The sequence below is a fragment of the Topomyia yanbarensis genome, chromosome 2 (genome assembly GCF_030247195.1).
Source record: "Topomyia yanbarensis strain Yona2022 chromosome 2, ASM3024719v1, whole genome shotgun sequence".
Classification (NCBI taxonomy): domain Eukaryota; kingdom Metazoa; phylum Arthropoda; class Insecta; order Diptera; family Culicidae; genus Topomyia; species Topomyia yanbarensis.
This window is the reverse complement of record NC_080671.1, coordinates 435202059-435224317: the sequence shown is the minus strand read 5'-3', so window position 1 is coordinate 435224317 and position 22259 is coordinate 435202059. Positions and strand designations below refer to the sequence as shown.

General features: G+C 38.0%; 1 protein-coding gene across 1 annotated transcript in view; it reads right to left on the bottom strand.

Moving 5' to 3' along the window:
- The window catches only part of LOC131685520 (band 7 protein AGAP004871-like), a 136281-nt gene extending 120515 nt beyond the window's left edge, over positions 1 to 15766 (bottom strand). The window contains exon 1 of the mRNA XM_058969309.1: positions 15092 to 15766. Within this exon, the coding sequence (XP_058825292.1) occupies positions 15092 to 15374 (283 nt within the window). The 5' untranslated portion in view covers positions 15375 to 15766. The remainder of the gene's footprint in view (positions 1 to 15091) is intronic.
- Positions 15767 to 22259: the final 6493 nt, after the last annotated feature.

Below are 22259 nucleotides of genomic sequence, written 5' to 3'. Positions count from 1 at the left end.
AAGGGCTTCATTAAAAATAGTGAATACAAAAAATTGGTAGATTTTATAGGTTTCCTCGAGTGAAACAGGTTTTCTTTCGACAGGTCAAAAGATAGTTTTTAAATTGAACCATTTTCCAATGAGATTGCAGGCAGTTTTGAAAAATCGTGTTTTGAGATAAACGCGTTTAAAGTTTTGAGAACACTTTCGATGAACTATTAGTGGTAGAATGTCAATATTACATAGAATTATGGGTTTTTAAGTTTCTCAAAATTCAAAATAGCCTTTCCAATATGGCGCACTACCACTAAAAAAATAAATGGTATTTCATCCAAAAGCAAGAAAAAAGGTTTTGTGATTTGCAAACAATAGTTAAAGTTTATATAAATCAACATAATAAATAAAAGTTGCGATTCCAATATGGCGGACTAAAATGTGACTTCAACAATATTCACCAACATTTTTCGTTTCTCACAATTTTCTGTGGTTTTTTGATTAGTTTGCGATGCCTCTACGGAGCAAGCCGTGAAAATCGTTCACGAGACCTGTTTACATACGTACAGTGCAACACGAAGCTTTCTGGGAACGTGCATAATGCCATAAAAAGGTTTCTACCTGAGGCGCGCGTCTCGTGCCGAGAGTTTCCCATGGCGGCCAGGACTCCGCTTCAAACAATGGCCCATAGGAACTTTTTTGATACGTGAATCGAAAAACACGTCTAACACAATACAGTAGACACTCATACTTTTCACAAAAGCAAAGTAAAAAATCAATTTTTTGGAAATTTTGTATGAGAACCCCTTAAAAATTTTGTCCAATACTACTAGTGTTTACGTGCTCAAGTGGTCGGTGTTAAGTCAGACCGGACTAAGTGACAATTTATTGATTTGGAGAAAAACGAGTTTAAAGTTTGAATCCAGTAGGCAGCATCCTTTGTACTATAACTTTTTGCTAATTGTTACATATTTCAATTCTGGCAAAAACCGAATGTAGCTGAAAAAATTCTTTATCCAGTGCTATCGTTATCTAATTTATTTATGTTTTGCGACCTAACCCGGTCTGACTTAACTGACGTTTAACTCTTATTGAATACCTGTATAAGCAATTATCTGTTGTTTATTATCGTAGCAATCAATAGCGGGCTAGAATTGGTTTTGGAAATTTTATCGCTAAGTTTTCTATATTATATCTTTCACAACATTTTCACAATACGATGTTCGAACCAGTTCTTGAGTATGCACTAGATGAAAGTGTATTATAAGTTGGGTAGGATTAGTCGAAATTTCGCAAAGAAAATATTTTTTCAGAAGAGTTTCGGGAGGGGCTTTAGCCCCCTAGCCCCCCCTCTGGCTACGTGCCTGTAGCTGAACCGAACTGGATTCTATCAAAGAAAGGATTCTTTTCCTGACTAGCATTCCTGCAATCTCATCCGGGCATTTCAAACTTGCCGGTAGTCTCCGAAAGGAGTGGCGCTAAAAGTACGTGCTTCAAAAGATCGGTCAGCGTCGGCTACAATTGTCTGAATCAGGAAATTGATATTGCTGCTTAGAGATCTTTTATGGAGGAGTAAAGAGTATATGTACCAGCGAACCAGGTCACAATCGATGGGGTCGTTTCCAAGTCAAGACCAGGTTCTACTGAAAATTATTTTCAAAATCTCAAAAAGGACCATCCATAAATTACATAACGCTTTTAGGGGAAGGGGGTACGGCAAATTGTAAAATGTTGTGACATATGGTGGAGGGGGAGTAAGCTAGATCGTTACGTAACATGTTTTTAATGAAGAAAAGAAATTTTTTCCCGGAATTTGTTACGTAATAAGGAAGGGAGTTAAAGAGAAATTTGTGACATTTTGTTACATGGGGGAGGGGACTCACTCACTTTTAAAAGCTCATACTTCATGGTATTGGAAATGCGCTCATGCTAAAAGTAAGGGTAATTTCGGTAGCTGTTCGGCACACAAGCTAATGTCTAAAAGATAAATACTAAATACCTCACTACTTTCTAAAACTTTAAACCTTATTAATATTTACAACCTAATCACTATAATCGGAACTTATTACCTACATTTGAAATGTGATAATATCAAGTTTAGAGTGCTACTTTCTATCAATTGAAGCAGCATAACTTGGAAAGATGAATAGTTCACAACGAGCAGCACTATAGACGCGAGTATTGTTGTGATAGTACTGTAGTGTAAAAGGAGGACTTGCGAAAATGATCGTTGCGATCATAGCTTCGATCTGAATCTGTCATATGTATATAGAGAGAGAAAGAGAGGAAAATTAAACTATCATCGCGATCACAGATTGTAAATAAGTCAGTTAAAAATATACCTATATATTTGGTGAAGGAAGGTCAGTCTTTCCATTCTTGGGACGAAAGCAAAGAAAGCCGTTGGTAGTATTGCCTTTGCTTGGCAGTAATTTTGTTTAAAGTCCCTAGCGAGTTGGTGGATTTTGTGTTTTCCGTGTTTTTCGGTACCGTGATCTATGATGTCTAATAGGGCCATGATAGTGAGAAGTCTGAAGCATCCAGCAAGAATCGAAGCCATCGCATTTTCCCCACCAATGCGGATGACAATAACACCACCAAAAATTGTGCTTTTTATTTCCACAAGAATAATTTGAAATATTCCTGGTCCAAAACACCTTTTAACATCTCTCCGGTTATGTCGGTTATGACATTATCCACCCATCTTTTTTGTTTTTGTGTGTTTACGAAAATCCGAAATACTAGTAGAAGCTCCTTGGCCGCCCTGTCATCTGGGGTCGGCCGGGCAGGCAGAGTAAGAACCCAAGTAATTTTAAAGTGACTCTATATGCGAGATGTAGAGAGTATAGCATCTCACCCAACGCGGCAACTTTCCTGTGAAATTACCTTACTGCTACTTCAAAAACAGTTTTTGATTATATTTTGCCGAGATATTTTTTCTTAGAAAAATATTTTTCTCGAAAAGCTCGATCGGCGAAAAAATGTTTTGCACGCTTGGGAGATTTTGACTCTACTATCTCTCCACATAAACTCCGAGTAGAAATCGATCGTTAACTAATTTAACCTTTCCTTGCCTGATCGTTCGACCTAACAATCCCCTGAAGAATATTGTTTGCCTTCAACGCAAATACAACGGTAGTAATGCGGGAAAGGCAGTTGTAGTCTTTACTATAACTTTTTCCATATAAGTAGGAGAAAATGAGGAAATCGAAACGTCAAATTAGGTAACATAGTCAACTGATATCATAGTAGTTTGTCTTGGTTAAGCAAATGTAAGCGCATTGGGAATTTTCTGGTTCACGAATTTTCGGCGCGCGATAAAAATTACTTGCTGCACAATCGTTACCAGGCGTCACAAATGTCTACTATTAAGAAACTTATAATTGTACTGACAAGCGGACGATTTCCCCAACACCAGAACTGCACCTCGACTATGAAGGTACATATAAAGAAACAAAATTTCCTGTCTTTTCTTCTCTGGATTTTTCAAAGAACTCGGCAAATAAGAAATGGTCATAGGATAACTACTGTCTAAAACGGGATACTCATTTCGATGGCCCGGTGTCTCGGTGCTTCCGAAATGTTTTGCCGTCTATGCATGAATGGAAGTTATCGTAAGATTCCAAAGAAAATTCTCTCATTACATTGGATGTGGTGTGGTGTGCCACGGTGTCACCGCCCGCAGGCTGTCGCGTCGGAGGTTACGTGTTGTAGCGGGACAGCAGCGCAGTGGAAGATCTCCAGTTTCTTTCGGGAAATCGAGCCGGTCGTTGGTTGTATAATGGGATGGTAGCCAAAATTGCTTCTCCTTCGAGATAGGTAGGTGGAACGTTAAGCAGAAGGCGAAAATGCAGTCGTTTAGACGGACGCCATCAGTTCGCCAGTCGGTGCTTTTTAGCTAGTTGTGAATTTCAGCCCCAATGAAACCAAAAAGATAAGCAGCTCGGTTGGCCTCATTTAGCAACATTTCTTCTATCGGTTTATTAGTCGTAAAAATTATGCTACTGTTATGTTGCAACGACTCATTTTATAAGAATAAATGAGCGCAAGTATTTAAAAATAAATTATATAATAGTGTAGAATAGGATGAGGCTGCGAATTTGCTTTGCAATTTCGCTGTTTGTTTATGGGGCTATATACTGTTGAACCCGGTCAAAGTCAGTTTTTAACTTGATATTATTGAAGGATTTATAGTTTATGTCTCATACAATCAGCTAAAGTGTATCGAATACAACATGTTTTCAATTGTTTGAATGACGAACTGTGTCGAATAGTACTTGAAATTTTGGCCTCGATTGGTAAGTCGAGTTTCGATGTGGATATGTCAAATATAAAAACAAAGTCAAACATAAAGATTTGCTTTGAGTGGTCCACAAAATTGTTCTAATTCCATTACAAGAGGGATTGTCAAAAAAGTGAGGTTAACTGTGTCAGTACAGAACCTAGTAGAGAGCTGTCAAGGGGCCAATGAAATTGAAAACGAATGAAAATGATTGAGCGGCTGTGATGTTTGAATGAATGATGCAACTAGCAACTGCGGTTTGAACATAGTAGGGCATGACTTGAATACTGGATTGTTTTTAATGCTTGCATGGAAAAGTGACAACCAATAATGGGCAAACAGGTATCTGCTACGTCGCCATGATTTCAAAGCCAACATCTAAAACGTCGAGTTAGGGTCGATCCACAATAAACAGAATCAATTTCATTCGACACAATTTTGTGATAGTCGAGTTCGGTTAATTTGTTGGTGCACAATTGTGTAAAGTTTTTGTTATTCGCCGACATCTCCAAAACAACACATTTCTTCAATTAGTTGTCCAATATTTTCGCTTTTTAACAAATGTCTAAAAATTAAGTTATGCCGTACGGTATCCGACTAGTGAAAATCGAGCTTCGAGCAAAACAAGCAGAGCAATTTGAACTGTCAGTGGGGCCCACTATTTGTGTGCCCGCTGAGATGTTGACTTATGTCAGTTCAATACAAATGGGATAGGGGTGCCATATACGTGTGGGCAAACTGTGCCAGGACCTCACCAGAATCTAAGAAGGCTGGTACTAATACGATACTGGGCGGGAGATGTCAACTTTATTGAAGTATTGGGCCCTATCACACAAACACTATTTCGATGGATTAAGACTTAATGAGCGGCAAAACCTGTACAAAAGCTCATTAGGAAATCGATTAAAGTGTCTACCCAGATTGAAGTAGAGTTGGCCTCCGAGCTGAGCCTGACTAGCTTTAAAATGCGCTTGATAAACGCTTTCCATAAAAATAATGATGAAAAACTTCAAGCTCTTGCTTTTTTGCTTACTTGCTTATACTTATGAAATAATTTTGGAATATTTTCCAAAGTAAATGCAGTCACCAATTCGGTACATGGAAGAGACCTACATGCTCGAAAGAAGAAAAAAAGGGAAGACAAGCGCAACACTGCTCTTACAAACGTCTAAATATGGGGCACACTTTAATATGCAAACTAACTCACTAAGAAAAAGTATGGATTTAACCAATTTGAGCACAAGAATATAGAACCTAACTTAGAAAAGTTGAGCACGGTGTTTGGAATTCTTCTCGCCAGTAACTAGCACCAAATTCGCACTGTCGTGATGATTTCTTCTGCGAGAAATGCAACCTTTCTAAGTCCAATGCCCTTATGTACAAATTGGTTCCATCCAAATTTTCCTTTTAGGGAACAAATTTTACACAGGGCCAAACGTTTGGTTCTCAACTCAAAACAAAAGTGTGTTTCCGCTTTTTAGTTAGTTAACGAAAGCTTCTGTGCTCGCTTCCCGAGACATCACTCGGGAGTAGCCGATTACTTTAGGCGTTCAGTTGCGCGACCACTTCGATTCAGCATAACCACTGAGCGCAAGCTGCTGCTAGTTACTGACGAACTAAATTCGACACACAAAATTCAAGCTGGTTGAGCTCGAGTGAAAGTCTTCCTTACAGGGTAATGAATACGGCCAGAAGAATAATCAACTCCGAAAAGTCGTTTGCAATTTTAATAATTACAGGCTGACAGGAAAAAAGTGCAGTCTATTCCCAACCACTAAAGACATCCCTCACGATATTCGGTGTGCTTTTTTCTACTGCTCGGGCCAGCGCAAAGCGAATGACAAAACTGTTGCTTTTGTCTTGTGTGCATTGTTTGAAGACAAAGTAAACCGTTCAGGCTACTTTTGACTGCTGGCAAGTAAGAGCTAGAAACCCGCAGTATGAACGACAATTAGTAATCCCACTGTACATTGTGTCAAGAACAAAGGAAACATTAAATTTATTCTTTGCTAGCATTAGTGATATTGATAAAAAAAACACTGATTCGGTCCCACATCATGATCGTTGACCTCAAATTGTGCTCTGTGCGAGTTTTCGTGAGGAGGAATATTTTTTGAAGGTGAAAATCGAAGTTGGGCGGAAGTCGCCTATATTCAGGATCATCACTTGCGCAATTCAGTGCTGATATCATGCAACACGTTAACCCAAGCAGAAAGTTTCTATGGTGATGATGAATGTAAAACTCGCGAAACTATAATCAAACACACCATGCTATGCACCATCAAAGATAAATTCCTACATTCAAATACTTTTGGCATATCATGAAAAACGTTACGCGGAAGATGCTGAGGATAATGCATCTCAACCGATAGCATAAAGAGGATTTGTGCATTAACAATGGTGACATTTAGGTGAACGAAAAGTAAGTTGCGTGTGCGAGTTCCGAGGATATTCGCACAGTAATTGTTTTTCTTTATTTTTTTACTGCAAATATGTAAAATATCCACAGGTCCATTAAATTACCACAATAAGCCATGTGAAATAAACGAATTATAAAAAAATGATTTAATTCACCTAGCAGTGAGATGAGACATTTTTTACACATATCACTGTTTGATCAATCATTAGTTTGCAGAACACGAATAAAAAAAATAAAATTAAAAAACGAATAAAGCAAAAAAAAATTAAAAAAATTCACATTCGTGAAATTGGTAGAATGGTTAGTATAAATCACATTTATATTTATATACAATATGGATATTTTAAAACTGGCGGAGTTGATCCCGGAATCCGCAAGTCAATATATGATACAACTTGAAAATTGAAAATGGCGACTTTCAATTGCTATCTACTCGACAAACCCGTTTCAATACCCGTATTGTAAGGGTTTTAGCAAATTGTGCACGACCGAAAGTTATTTTGGATTCCAAAATGACGTCACTCGTCGATTTCCGTTATCTACTTGTTACGCCCGTTCCAAAAAAACGATATTGTTGCGGTTTGAAGAGTTTTACTCAACCGATAGTCGCCATTTTGGATTTCAAATCGACGTCCCTCATCGATTTTCGTCATCTACTTGTCACGCCTGTTCCAAAAATACCCATATTGTAAAAGTTTTGTGAACAGGCAGTTACTATCTTGGATTTTAAAATGACGTCACTCATCGATTTCCGCAAGCAACTTGTCAAGCCCGTTTCAAAAATATTTAATATCCGTAAGATACTCGTCAAGCCAGTTGTGAGAATTTCTTGATTTACTTCACTTGCATTTTGATCTATTCATTTTGGCTGCTATTCTTCACAATGGTTTTGAAAATCTTTAGACCTCTGCCAAAAAACGACTTTAATTTACTTGGGACATCCGTTGAACTTTATACTATATGGCGCATTATGTCAAAGAGCATACGGAGAAAAAAGTCATCATCATATTACTTATTACACTTATAGATCTTCTGCATTTCTTATAGATGTTCTGCATTTCAACAAGTTCTTTTTTATTCATTTCGTTTATTTGATAGGAACAAATGCGTTAGCTTGGCGGTGCCAAATTCTTTTGTTTTTACATTTTTGATATTTTAAAACTAGGAGGTTACAACGTTGAAATATTTTTTTTATAAAAGAGAGAAATTTTACAGCTATTCTAAGACTAGAAATATGATTCTATATACAAGAGAGGGGGCAAAAGATTTTTTTTCATGAAAAATTTTAAAACAAGGAATTCAGTTTCAATAAGTTCTTGGATGACTATAAATATCAATTGGACGCAATACCTCATTGAGCTTAACCCTAGAACGTTGCACTTGCGTTTTCCACCCTAAAACCACAGAGAACAGACATCCATGATCGAACAAAAATATTTAAAAAACGTGTGTAAACATTTGAATTAATATACGATAAACACTAGCGCCGCCAAACGAACTTATCCCAACTATCCGTCAAATCCATTCCGGAACCGGTTCGAAATCCTGAATGGGTTCAGTATGGAATCTTGCTCAAAGAAAAGAACCGATTCCAACTCTATCGGTAGATGCATTTGAGCTGAAATTCATACTGGAAGTCCGAACCGGTCCCGGACTAGGTAGAGGAATAACCGCTGTCAATTCAGTCGAACTCAGCCACAAAAAAAAACATGACGACAGTAGCGCACCTGGTTTGGATATCCCAAGTACCTTCGAAACCGTTAGAGATTTTTACACAAGTTCAATGCTGAAGATGGACGTCTGTTCTCTGTGCTAGAACGTTGCACTGGGGTATAAATGTACCCACGCGTTTGATCGCAATATTCGCAGGTAAAAATGCAAACAGAAGAAATGTATAATAGAGTGACGGGCCTATTATCCCTTTGTTTCTATTATCACCCTACCCATTTGAAGCCGTTGGTTAGAGCAGTGCCATCTTTGTTTAACGGCTTGAGGCAAATTGTAGCGCAACAATAGGGGCAAATTGTAGCGCAACAATAGGGGCACTCGTTGCGCTCAAACACGAGAATTTCACTGTTTTCAGCGCATGTATGTTATTATCTTGATTTTTAACAACGAAGCAAAGCTGCTGATGCCAAGTTGTACGCATTCCATTGTTTGTAGGCCGAGTAATTAATGAATCAGTGAGGCAGCCTACTTAGTATGGTGAAAATAGGCACTTTATTCTACATCATTTAAGGAATTTATTGAATGAAAAAAAAATGGTTTCAACAAAACAAAAATTAAAAAATCGCTGTTTTGATTTTTTCACAAAATTACTATAACTGCGAATTTTCAACCGATTTGCAAAAAAACAAATAATTCCAAAAGTTGAAAGAATGGTCTTAGAACGGTATAAAAGTTTCGATAGTTTTGAAAAAGTACAATTATTTTGAAGAGTGAAAGTTTAAAAATCGTGTTTTGGATAACTCCACGAAATGAGGTGCAATTTGAAATGAAAAAATATTTCTGACCAGTAATACATTGGTAACACGCACAGGCTCGATGAGAGGGGGCAATTGCCCTGGGGCCCGGATCGTATTTGGGGGCCCGCGTTTTTACCCGGAATTCATAGAAGAGCAATAAAAATAGTAATAGTAATTTCTTTATTATTATTCGCCTTATTAAAATGTGATGTAATGAAAGCTTTAAAAAATGAAAACTTTATTTAATAGTTGACATTTGTTAAAACAAACGTTCTTAAGGGTTTTTTTAGTTGCCTAATTTTTGCACAAGATGTAAAACCAATTTGGCGGAATATACCACAAAATATTGAGAAGCCTATTCAAAGTATTTTCGTAGAAAGCAATATAGCGTCAAACAGGAATGCGAGCGCATGGACAAACGCATCCGTCCTCTTCTAGGTTAGCTTCTACGCTGGTGGTGGCGGTTGTTGGTTTCGAGACACTGGGCGCATTTGTTGTTGAGTGAATATTTGTTCCTGTCAGATCCGTAGATATTTTTGTAGCCGTTTGTGGTTTGGCATAAGATAATGGTGTGATGTTCACAGTTATAGTAGGCGGGCTTTTCTTAGCCGCTTTTGCACAATGTTTGCTGTTGTGCAGTGTCTTTTTGCAGAATTCGTGCATAGAAATCTACCAGTTTTGTCTGATGAATAGTCCCATTTTCGGTTGATCCACATAAAATGGTTACGATTAAGGAGTTGGTTCGTACAAAAGAGTTCTCACCACAAGAACAACGTTTGGGACACCCTGGAAACGCGTAGTTTCAGCTGTTATGGAGGTTAGTTTTCCGTACCTTGACATAATTTTTTTAGTCATGATGTCAGGGGTGTGTGAATATAATTCATGTAAGCGCATCTCTCTAGAGCCCTTGCCTATATATATATACGTGAATGATGTTGTAAACGTTGCAGCTTTCATTGGTGTGCTGCATGTTATTCCGCGAAACAAACGACTGTGTTTCTTAATATTTGATCTGGTGCATTTGCAGGGTGTTTACTTCTCCCGGATTGAGCACAATCTGCACGTTTAGTAATTGTTTCGCTTCCCGAGTAGCTGGTCTTACAGAACATTTCCAAAAATCAATAGCAACACATTCGTCTGCAGTCGTTTTTGTCGTGTATCTATAGAGGAACGATTTTTAGCTTCTATTCTGGGCGAGATGAGAAGGTAGACTGATTCTAATTAGCCGGTGATTAAAATGGATATTTTTTATATTTTTGTATTGTGCTATAAAGCACGTTCAAGGAATGCATTGTGTTGAGATAGAACAGTGTTTTTTGGCCTCACCAGTGGGATGCCTATAAGAACCCAATTATAATGTGCGAAATCCAATCAGTTCAGTTCAGCCAACAGCTGCAGTAGTCGGTTGCCTGCTGTACTCGCAGTTGTTTACTGCGTTCTGTGTCTATTTGTTGCCGGGTCCTACATATTCTCGTAGCATATCAAAACCGGCTCCTACGTTAGACATGTCACATTGTTAATTACCAAAACCTACATAAAATTTATGATTAGAAACGGTTTTCTTGGATTCAATATGAGATAAACTTAAGTAAATTGAAGATCTTTTTAATTTAATATTTTTAAATAAGAATTTCGAGCTGCATCTGTTATCTTCTCATCTTGTTTGCAACGAAAGCTAAAAATTGCTCCACCGCAAACCAGCAAATAAATCAATCCGTGTGTTGCTTTGTCTGCACAGTAGAAGCAAAATATAGTGTTTCAACCCACTATGTCGAAGAAAATGAGTGACGATTATAAGTGGCCTATTGTGGTCAAACTGTATTACTGTTTATCTTTCATTCCTTAAAGCTCGTGTTAAAAGTACAAATGGAGCTACAGATGGCCAATGTTAACCCTAACAATTTCACCATGTTAAACATAGCGTTCTGATTATGTTCTAGACCATCAATCAAGCAGAAGAGTTTGTTTCGCAATCGATGACACAAGCGAGGTGCGAATACACGAAATAAGAAGCTGTCGAAATTCACCTGTCTGGCACGCTATTTGTGGATGTGGCAATATGAGTCAACCGGAGACAAATAGAAACCATGGACTCACGACATACCCATGGCTGAAGAGATACTAACTCATGTTGAACTAAAAGCTTAGGTTTAAAAGGACGCAGCAGTAATACCTGGGGTCCGACGCGGCTCTCGACGGGCCTGAGCACGCAACGTCACTGTAACAGCAGTTATTGTGCGCAAATTATACTTGCGAGCCATTGCTTTGAAAAACGATAAAAAATAAACAATAAAACAATAAAAAATTGTAAAAATGAAAACGATTTTTGTTTCGCTTCAAAATTAAATTAAATAAATGATTAAAAACGATTGTATAATACTAATTGTTACTTACATAGTAAAACAACCAGTATTTAAACTGCTATTGTCACGAATCACATTTCCACTGACAGCACGAAACCTGACGAAACACTAACGGCATTCGTACACTGGGGTACAAATGTACCCCACGCCAACTTTGACACCTGCTTCCACAAAGGCTATAAGCAAACTATACCACCTTTTCCTACTCTTACTAGGAACTCTAAATTGAATTATTGTTAGGGTCCCAGGTCGGTAAATGGCGAATTCTCGTTTTCACACGGCTCCAAAGAAAGTGTGGGTTAGATTTGTACCCCAGTGCAACGTTCTGGGGTTAATATTATGACCCTCCATGAGTATATATCAAATATGCGAATATTTTCAGTTACGCAGAGCCACACATACGAGCGTTCCAAGAGTAGACGTCCAACCATATCCACGTCGAGGAGCGCTGCAGCGAACGCGATATCTCTTGATAAAATTGTTTGATTCGGTAAATTCAATAAGTTTTGTAAAGCTTAGACTTGTAGTTAGTCGATGAATCACGAAAATTAGAAAAAAGTTCGATTTTCGGAAAATGGCTTCATGAAAGTCGAAAAATCTCATATTATACTCTAAAATTCGTTCACTTTTCTTCAAAATAATAGGGAGAATTTTTTTTATTCAGTTTCCTGTGGTTCATCGACAGGCTACACACACTGTCCATTCTCATAAAAAAATCAAGTCATTTCGTTGATTAGTTTTTGAGTTATCGTGTTCGCCAATTTGAAAATCGCTGTTAAAGGGTGTCCAACATCAAATTGCATCACGGAAAAAAAAACGCTGTAGAAAATTTCCCATTGGGTACTTTCGTTTGAAAATTTGGATAGAAGCAATTTAGAGTGTATTGTTTACACCGTATTTGTATCGCTGTCAGTTTTTCGAAAATTGTTGCCGACAGAATGAAATCTGCGTGTGTTATAGCAAATATGCGCGAGGAATGCATGGCTGCTTAAAGCAAAAGAAGTTCAGCGGGGCCACCGAGTCTGCGGGAGACTATTCTAGAGGTTCAATACTAAAAATTAAGCGGATAAAAAAGAATTCGATTTTTTAGCCCACCACACCAGACGCCCCCCTTAAACGCTCGAAGATAGTTTGAGTGATGAATTTAGGGTAAATCAACCCTGCTCCATTATTCCTTCTTCTTGATCTAAAATCTCTTCATCCTTACACTGATAATATAAATTCGTAAATATTTTGAAATTGAACCTGAAATACACGAATTCATTCGTCGTTTTCTGCAACGAAGTATTTTCGTGCATTGTAAATATTAGATTTCGTTCATTTCATGAACAAGAATGGCCGCTTGAGGAACGAAGGTTTTCGTAAATTTTACATATTTGGTATACACTGCACGAATGTTATCGTTGATAACGACATTATTTTTCGTGAATGAAACGAAATGTTTTGTTTATTTTAATAAACGTTTGTGAATATAATGAACGATTTCGTTTGCCTCACGAATGCATTTCGTTCATCATAGAAAAGTTTTCGTATTTATTAGCATATTATTTTTGTCATTCGATCTTTTGGGATCAATGTTTGACAACACCGTTTTTTTAATTTAAAAAAATCGATCTGGCCAAATCAATTTTTTTGTGGTATGAAGAAATGGTCGTTTGATGAACGAAAGTTTTCGTAAATTTTACATATTTAGTGTACGTTGAACGAATGCTATTGTTGAAAACGATGTTATTTTTCGGGAATGAAACGAAATGTTTCGTTTATTTTAATAAACGGTTGTGAATATTACGAACGATTTCGTTTGTCTCACGAATTCATTTCGTTCGTCTTAGAAAAGTTTTCGTATTTATTAGCATATTTTCTTCACTCGATCTTTTGAGATCGATATTTGGCAACACCGATTTTTTTATTTAAAAAACCGATCTGGCAAAATCGATTTTACTGTGGTATGAAAAAATGGCCGCTTGATGAACGAAAGTTTTCGTAATATTTACTTATTTAGTGTACATTGCACGATTGTTGTCGTTGGTAACGACATAGTTTTGGTAAATGAAACGAAATGATTCGTTTATTTTAATAAATGTTTGCGTATAATACGGACGATTTTGTTGGTTGCACGAATTCATTTCGTTTATCTTAGAAAAGTTTTCGCATTTATTACCATATTTTTTCAATCGTTCTTTTAGGATCACAACAATGATCCATGACAAAAACGATTTTTTTAAAAAAATTTTAATTCAATTGATCCATATTCTACCTCTCTTTTGACGTTGACGGTTTGACGAATGATGCTCGTAAATATTACGAAGACTTCGTTTGCCTAATGAAGCCGTTTCGTAATAAGACAACGAAAATCGTTTCGTGGTTTTTACGAAAAACTCGTAATAAAAAATAAAAGTGTTTCAATTGAACTACGAATGATTCGTCATATTCGTATATTTTATGAAAATTGTCTGTACGAATCTAATTCGCAGCGATTTACGAATATATTCTATCAGTGTAAACCACGCAACTAACCAGGTCAAATTACTATTGTTAGCTCTGTTAGTATACTTCTAACTGCGCATTTAATTTTACGGATGCTATTAAGAGAATACTTCTAGCTGCTTCTAGCCTTTAATTGTTTTCTTATCTTTTCAATTGCCACCAAAAAATGTCCCATTTTGGAACCCTTGAAGTAAAATACGATACGGTGAATACATCTCTGTGAAGCTTAATCATATTCATTGAATGTAGCCGATATTCTGTTAACGTCAGATCAACTATAAGGGCCCATTCGTGCAATAGTGCCCAGGGGCCCCGAGTAGTATTAAGACGGATCTGTATTTAAGAAAATGTGGATTAAAACAAGGTAGGTATGATGAAATTGAGCATCTCTGAGTTGTCACGTTCCATCATTCTGATAGAACGTAACTGTAAAAATCATAACCTTACATACAGTGGCAAAATTCTAGCCTACCACCAGTTGGATTACGGCGGTTTTCAATTACTAGATTATGTTTCCACAACTAGTGACACACTAATGGGAATACTTATTACAGTTTAATCTCGTTGGTCGACAAGTATTGCCTTACATTTCACGATGTCGAGCTCAATCACCACCTTTTTTGGCACCTAATTTCTTATTTTTATATTTCACAGATTTCTTTTTCAGAAAAAAATATTATAGAGGCATAAAATTATTCCACCCACAAACTTAGAATATTTCTCTATTAACTTCGAATTAGGACAAATAGTCAAACCGTCAACTTTGAGTGAGATTTCGAACGTCAACTTTGAGTGAGATTTCCGGACAAAACGTTATTGGCCAAGAGCAGATCACAGTAGTCAATGAAAAAGAAAACTGCCATCTTTTGTTTACCATCAACAGCGGCACTTGTCGAGTAACGGTTCGTCCGGATTTTTTTCTTAGAGTGAATTTTGACAACTATCTTCGCCGCCCTACTCCTAAGTTAATCGCAAATCTGACACGATTTCTCTCTGTCGTAGAACACACTTTTGCCAGAGTCAATCAGTTGAAAATAAACTAACTGACCACAGTAAAATCGCTCAGGCGAACCATTACGATTAACATTGCCAAACAACTAACCTGTTCGAATCCTATGCACATCCGAGATAGGAATTGCCAAAGTAGGCGGGTTGAACGTAGACTGTGACCGTGGAGGCACTGGTGACTGAGATTGCTGTTGTTGTTGTTGCTGCTGCTGCTGTTGTTGTTGCTGCTGCTGCTGCTGCTGTTGCTGCAATTGCAGCTGTTGTTGAGGAGTTTGCGATTGCGACAGTGACACTGGAACTGCCGGTCCCAAATGGTGCTGGTATAATTGAACTTCCGGGACAACTATATCATCTAGTGGATTAACCGAGGTGATCATGTTTACTATTTTCTTTTAAGCACCAGTGATTCAACGCGAAATCTTCTCCGCGAGTGTTGACCCCTCTTCCACAGTCGCACTGTTATGCTGTTTTCGCGCGTAATCGAAACGGAAGCGTCGCGACGGCACTGTATCATTGAACGGACGAAACCGACGCGCGTGGGTGTGCAACTTTCGGCTCCAGGGTAGAAATAAATCAATCGCCAATAAACAACGAACGCAGACCCCAGCACCGTGAAGGGGAATAAACAAAGCGCCAAACTTTGGTCGAACGCTGATGGAGATCGATCAAGCGGCGCCGTGATCGGAACTCTCTGGAGCGGGACTCCGGTACGAACTGGTCGATTGCGCTACTAAATGGAATCCGTTTCGCTGCAGATTCAAATATTTTGACAACCACCGTCCTACGGAAAGATTTCGGGCCTTTCCTTCCCGGGTGCCGAAGTAAGACAGACAGACAGACAGACAGAGAGAGAAAGCAAGAGTGAGATGGTCAGATGTGCTCTGTTCTGGCCGCAGCTTCCTTTAGCTCATTAGGCTGTTCAATTGCAGAAATTTGTTTACTGCAAATCCGGCGAGTACGAGATATTATTATGATTATTTTGGCCGCTTCTTGCTTCCACTGCGGCTCGTTGGAGAAAGTGAGCTGAGAACCGATTTGAGCACGCGTCCGGTAGCTACTAAACGCAGATTTAAGACCGATGCGCACGCGGCCACGAGATCCAGAGCGCAAAGAGTACACGGGCAGTTTGGCTTTGGCTTGGTCAGAGGAAAATATAAACATGGGCGAAAAAAAAGTGGCGGGTTACGTTCGACGGCCACAGACCGATGATGATGGGATGGTTGTGATGGGAAAATACAGTCGCAAAACATGGATCGGGAATTATCAGAAAAGCATCATGTTGGTATATGTGTTTTCCGAGTTCAAATTCCGGCCAAAAATAAGCAGAATTATTTCTGATTCGGTGGTTTTCAGATGTTGGAGTGATTAATTTTCCGGGAGAATTCCAGAAACAGTGAATCATCGCTTTTCTATCATCGAGTTAGAGAAATGGGTCTGTAGGGAGTACAACAATAGCGCGACATTTTCCCACTGTTTTGACAGATTGATTGATGGGTCTCAGCAATCGCTGCTTTTCTTCGCCATTTTTCTTGTTATGTTACGGTAATATCCAAGAGCTGGTCATGCGTGGGATAATTGTTTTTGTTGACACTACAGGGCTAATTTACAGGCGACTACTGCAATGCAAAGCAATGTTCATTTCAAACCATAACGATCAGGTGGCAATAAATCGTTGGAAGCATAAAGCACGCAATGCCAATGTTATTGGAAGAGTAATTTTTCTCATCTCAGGAAAAGCAAAAAGTCTTTTTCAATGCACGACGGCCGCTGTTACTCAGTCAAAACAAATGGAGTAACAGTGTACTAGCGACCTACTCAGTAAGTCCAACGACACGACTAGACACTAGCAATCTGAAATTGTATCCCAAATCTGACTACCCCTCAGTGACTCAGGTAACTGGTACTGTCAAAATTGACTTTTGATTTGAAAATTCATAAAACTAGCAACGCTGATGGATCTGTTATTTTTTTTCCAAATAGCATATGTATAGTAACCATTGCAACCCTTGGTTACGCTTTGTTTTGGTTATAAGGTTGACAAGAAAAAGCGAAATATTTTTCTTCCTGGACAACGATTACCAGGATTTCCGAAATTTGATGAACTACTGTGCTGGTGATATTAAGGCTATCATGCAAGACCGGATTTAAGCCCGCTGCTTTAGTTATAATATTTCTTCTTCTTCTTCGCCTCTGTTTGGCTTGTTTGTGAAACAAAGCCCAAAATGACACAGCATATAAAGCTATATTGCCAGTTAATCTTCGTTTATAGTCCAATGGACTTTACTTTCTGTGACTAACCGACGATAAACTCGCAAAGCCACAAAATTGGTCCACCACAGCACGAGTAATTCGCCCAATCAAGGTGAAAAAAGCGAATTATCTAGCACTCGGTGAAAACCAACATGTCGACACGTTGACATTTTCACCGGAAGTGAGTTATAATATTTGAAATCGGTAACGCCTATCCGACTGTCAACAGTCACTGAATCTGATACATTCAGGAATAGCTGAGGAGATCTGGAGATCGAGACGAAACAGAGTGCGAATGCGGTCTGCCGGTTGAGGCTAAGACTTGAGGTACCTTCAGCAGTACCGTTGAGATCTGTGGAGGATTTGCTATCGGGGAGGATGTTCTTCTTGCCGTGATATCGTACTTGGTATAAGAATCTGCGCTCGGTAAGTGGACGTGCATTTTCGAACTAGAATCCATGATTTTTTTGTTTTTAAAATCAGCACTACAGATCAGTCCGGAAATGTACGCAAAAAGAACTTCGAGGCACCGGGTAACCTGTAGAAAGAAGTAGAGGCAAACATCAACCGGAAGCTGAAGTCAAGCAGAATAGATGACGTTTAGAAGGGCACTGGGGTTTAGTATAACAATGATCTGGAGGATTTAAAAACTCGCTGAAGCTTCCTCATAAAATGCTGCTTCATCCAATAGGGTACATAATACGTTGTCGTGAGTTCATCAAGGAGCGTTGCCTCATCGGCACTGACAGATGGCAGTGACGGAAATTGCAAGGATATTGTCCTACTATAGAAATGACAGACCGAATTTCTGGACAGCTTGTGGTTTGTTTAGGAAAAGGTAATCTTTCGAAGAGTTTGAGGAGAGCAAATGGATGAGGAAGAGCAACGTAAGGCAGTTTATGGAACGCAAACAAATTGCAGTGTAAGATTTGTAGCAAAGGATTCAATCAATGTATTCTACTTATATTTAAAAATGCAGATTAGTTAAAAGCTCTATCAGTACAAGGATTCCTTAATTTCTATTGTAACAAATCAGCTCGTTAGCTACGAAAACAGGCACATAGTAAAACGTCCACACAAATACGTTGGCATGTTTCAAAGGTTCAAAATTTTACGAAAATAGATTGATACTACAAAACTCGAGTGTCGTCACAAGCACATTCACACCGAAAACCGGCCACACAAGTGTGATGTTTTGCAAAGGGTCAACTACGTCGATCATAAGCCTGCATCCGAAAGTATCTACTTATTGAACCTTCGATAGTATGCCGTAACCAATAAGTGTTGACATTTTATATAAGAAATAAATACTAATACACCGTACCGATGGCAATAATAAGTAATATTTTACTTATTATTGCCATCAAACTTTCAATTACCTGATCATCTACAGCGCAGATTCGTTAGGTGGGTCACGACCCCACCCCAACTAATGAATACGATTCGCTAGTTGGGTCGATTTGCCAATGCCAAAAACCGGCAAAAGAGATTAAGTAGAGTGTAGAATGAAACTGCTCACATTTCCACCTATTGTCTGCTTAGTTGTCAATGTGAATTTGACATCCAGTTGCTTTTTAGTTGGGGCATGACCCAATTAGTGAACACCCAACTAACGGATTTGCGCTGTATTTGGGTAGGTGGCAAACACGATGTTTGATAATTGATTATACAAAGAGTGGGACTACTTCGTCATTCACATTAACAAGTTTATCAAATCGAATAGTTTAGGATTCCAATTCCAAAAAAATCTCGTTACAAATAGTATTGTCAAAAAATAAGAAAATTCTGTGTGAAGCATGGTTCCCGGAGAACTCCTATGGGACTATTTTCAGTGGATTCTGGGAATTGATAAATACAAACTTACTAATTTACTAGATATCAGTATTCTAATTTCAAATTATTGTCACATATCAAAGTATTCATGGTGATAGTAATTGTCACAAATAATAATTGTAATTATTTGAAATCATTATTAAATTTTGCGATCTTTTACGCAAATTTGCATCAATATTTTATAAAAGCTCCAAACAGCAGCCATAATTATTTCAAAAATGACCTTGGAACGTAGGTCTTGATTTCAATAGATGTATATTTATAAACATAGAATCCCATACAGTTTCAAAGAGCTGGCCGCAATTCCGCCAACAATATTGACGGTCGACTAATGTGTCTCGGCGGAACGCTGTCATCTGTGGATTGCAAGAAGGGATCAGTGTCTCGTTCTAATCCAACATCCGAAGAATTTGGCTTAAACGAGGGCGATGGGACTGATGGAATTGGAGTGATTACCGTGAAAACTGATTGGAACATTCGCATTCTATTATTCTGGTTGCAGTTGCAAACTGGAAAATCCAACCAGCGACAATCGTATTTTCTCTGGTTCTAAACAATGGAATTACGTCGAAAGTAGTGCGCTTTTTTGTACAATGATGCGCTATCCAGCGCACTACTTCCGACATCATGGATTAGCACTAAACAGCTTAGCACAGAAAAAGCGATTGTCGCTGGATGGATTTTCAAGCTTTCAACTGCAACCAGAATATTTGCTGACATTTTCGTGCATTGGAAAAGGAGGCACGCAACAACTAAAGTTAATAGCCTCACACAATTCATTTAAGTGCTTTTCACTTTGGATTTGTTCTCTATTTAACGAAATAAAACACCTTTCGTTAATTTTCATAATTTGTACTTTTCCCAAAAAGATTTATTTTCTGTTAAAGTTTATCGATTGCTTGGATACGAAAATCGAAGCAGTGTTGCGTAAGAAATTCATTTTTCATCGTTACCGAGGGGTCACTCGATGTACTGGTAAGTGGTGGTAAATGGCTCGGACACTTTTTTTTCGGTTTATTTCATCGAGTGTCTGGTCGTGTCGTTGGTAAGTCCAGTCGGATTTCTGGCTGGCTTATTTATATACTTACTAGAGCCAGCCAGAATTTTGGCCCATTTTCCGGTTAGATTTTCTGGGTAGTTATGTTTTAGAACCGTTTGATTGAGTAATGATTAGAGATGAATAAGTTATGGAATTTGCCTTTCCACTTCGTCTCATCAAAATTATATACTGCCTTACTACCAGGACTAAGCTAGTATCGGATTCTGATGAGACTTATACTACGTTCACACTACGAGTTAAAACGTGTTTTAACGCTATCTTGATGACATTTTTCTTGTTGCTAATTATTATAACGTGTTTTAACTCTGTAGTGTGAACATAGTATTAGTCGAAACGCAAACTCCATAACATGTGCCCTTCACGCAAATGTGGTTTTAAGCAATTTTCTCCTTGCTGGAAAAATTAGTTTTTACCTAAAATTTTCTCCGTTCGAGAGAAATATAGCATAGTGGATTGGAGATAGTTGGGTTCGAATTTTAATTCTCGGATTATATTTGGGATGTTTCAAATTTTAAACTTTCGGGTTCGGGTCCAGGTTTTTAAAATTCTTGAGTGCGGGCTTAGAACAAATCAAAGCCAACAATTTCTTGCAGCTGGTTAACGTAAACAGTATATTCTTGGCTTAGTTGACGAGTCGTCCCAGTAGTCATGGCCAGTGATGTACCGCAGGGAAAAATTCCATCTTCCCGGGTTTTTATTTTTGGGTTTTTATCGGGTTTTTTCCCAAACCGTTTTAACCCTGACCGTAACATGGGTTTTTTAGTTTTATCGATTTTATGAGGTTCATTTAACGTTTTTAAAAATGTAGCCTTTATATTCGATCAACGAAAAATAAAAGCCGCAAGGATAGTTTCCAATCCTGCTTCAAATTAGAATTTGAAGCTAGGGTGGGTGTTTCTATAGTTGAGATGTACCAATAGTTGCAGTAGTGGCACAGACTAACAGACATAACACTATAAGGGAATTTCCTCAAAAAACATCGATCCGACAATTTTCCCAGAACACTAGTTCCACCTTTTATTCACAGTCCCAAACACTCATTTACTGGTGGGTTACCCCTCAGGTTTGGGAACAATTTTTCACTAGTGGTCTATCCCCCATATGCTTGTTTATATGTCAGTGGCGCCATAATTTAAAATGTGGCCACAGTCCCAACCACAAATATTTTTAAAATGACCGTTAAAGCGGGCGAAGCTTTGTTTTTGAGTGTTATGTCTGTTAGTCTGCGGTAGTGGGTTACGCCTAAGGTACCAACCATCAACAAATATTTTTTTATCGATTCATCGCACTAAAATTATGCGACAACAAAACTGTTATCCTTGAAATTTGCTCAAATAACTATTGAAAAAATGGTGTTCTTTGAATTTTGAGCTCCCTTGCACCTATAGTTGCAAGTCCCATAAGAAATCAATGGGATTTGCAACAATAGGACCCGAAATTAGCGATTGCACCACTATTGGTACATGTGTTCCTATAGTGGTACAAGCGGTTTTGAATACATAAATTGGTTATTAAACAATCTTTATATTTTTCCAATAAAATAGGGATTGAAAGCATTCGATTAATGTAATAACATTGCCCATAGGTCTATTCATCGATTTTTTAGCAAAAGTTTTCCTTAAGTATGCGACTATTGGTACATCCACCCTAATTTGCTTCAAATTAGAATAAAATATATTTAATTTCCATTTTTGCATCAACTTTGAACTCCCTCGCAGAAAAGATTGTTTAACAGTTGTCCTACGTTGATTCACTTTGTTCGATGTTTTGTTGAATGTAGGGCTGGTTTTTTGTAGGGTTTTGACGTCTTACACGCAACGCAAAATGCATTAAGAATTTCTATTATGATGGAAAGAAATGCATTTAATTTGGCTGATTTTTAAACATGCATCACACGTGATCTGCCACTAGTTCCAATCCCATTAAAACTATCTTATAATGTAAAAATCGAATATACAATTCCTTCAGCATAAGAATCGCTTTGAAAGTTCTCACCCGAAAAAGTAGGCAAGGATAAACCTACAGTTTCTCGCAGGAAAATCAGCATAACGTTACCAATATAGGAAAGTCCTTGGTAAGAATCGGATACATTTTTCTGGGTTTTTATACTGAAGGTTTT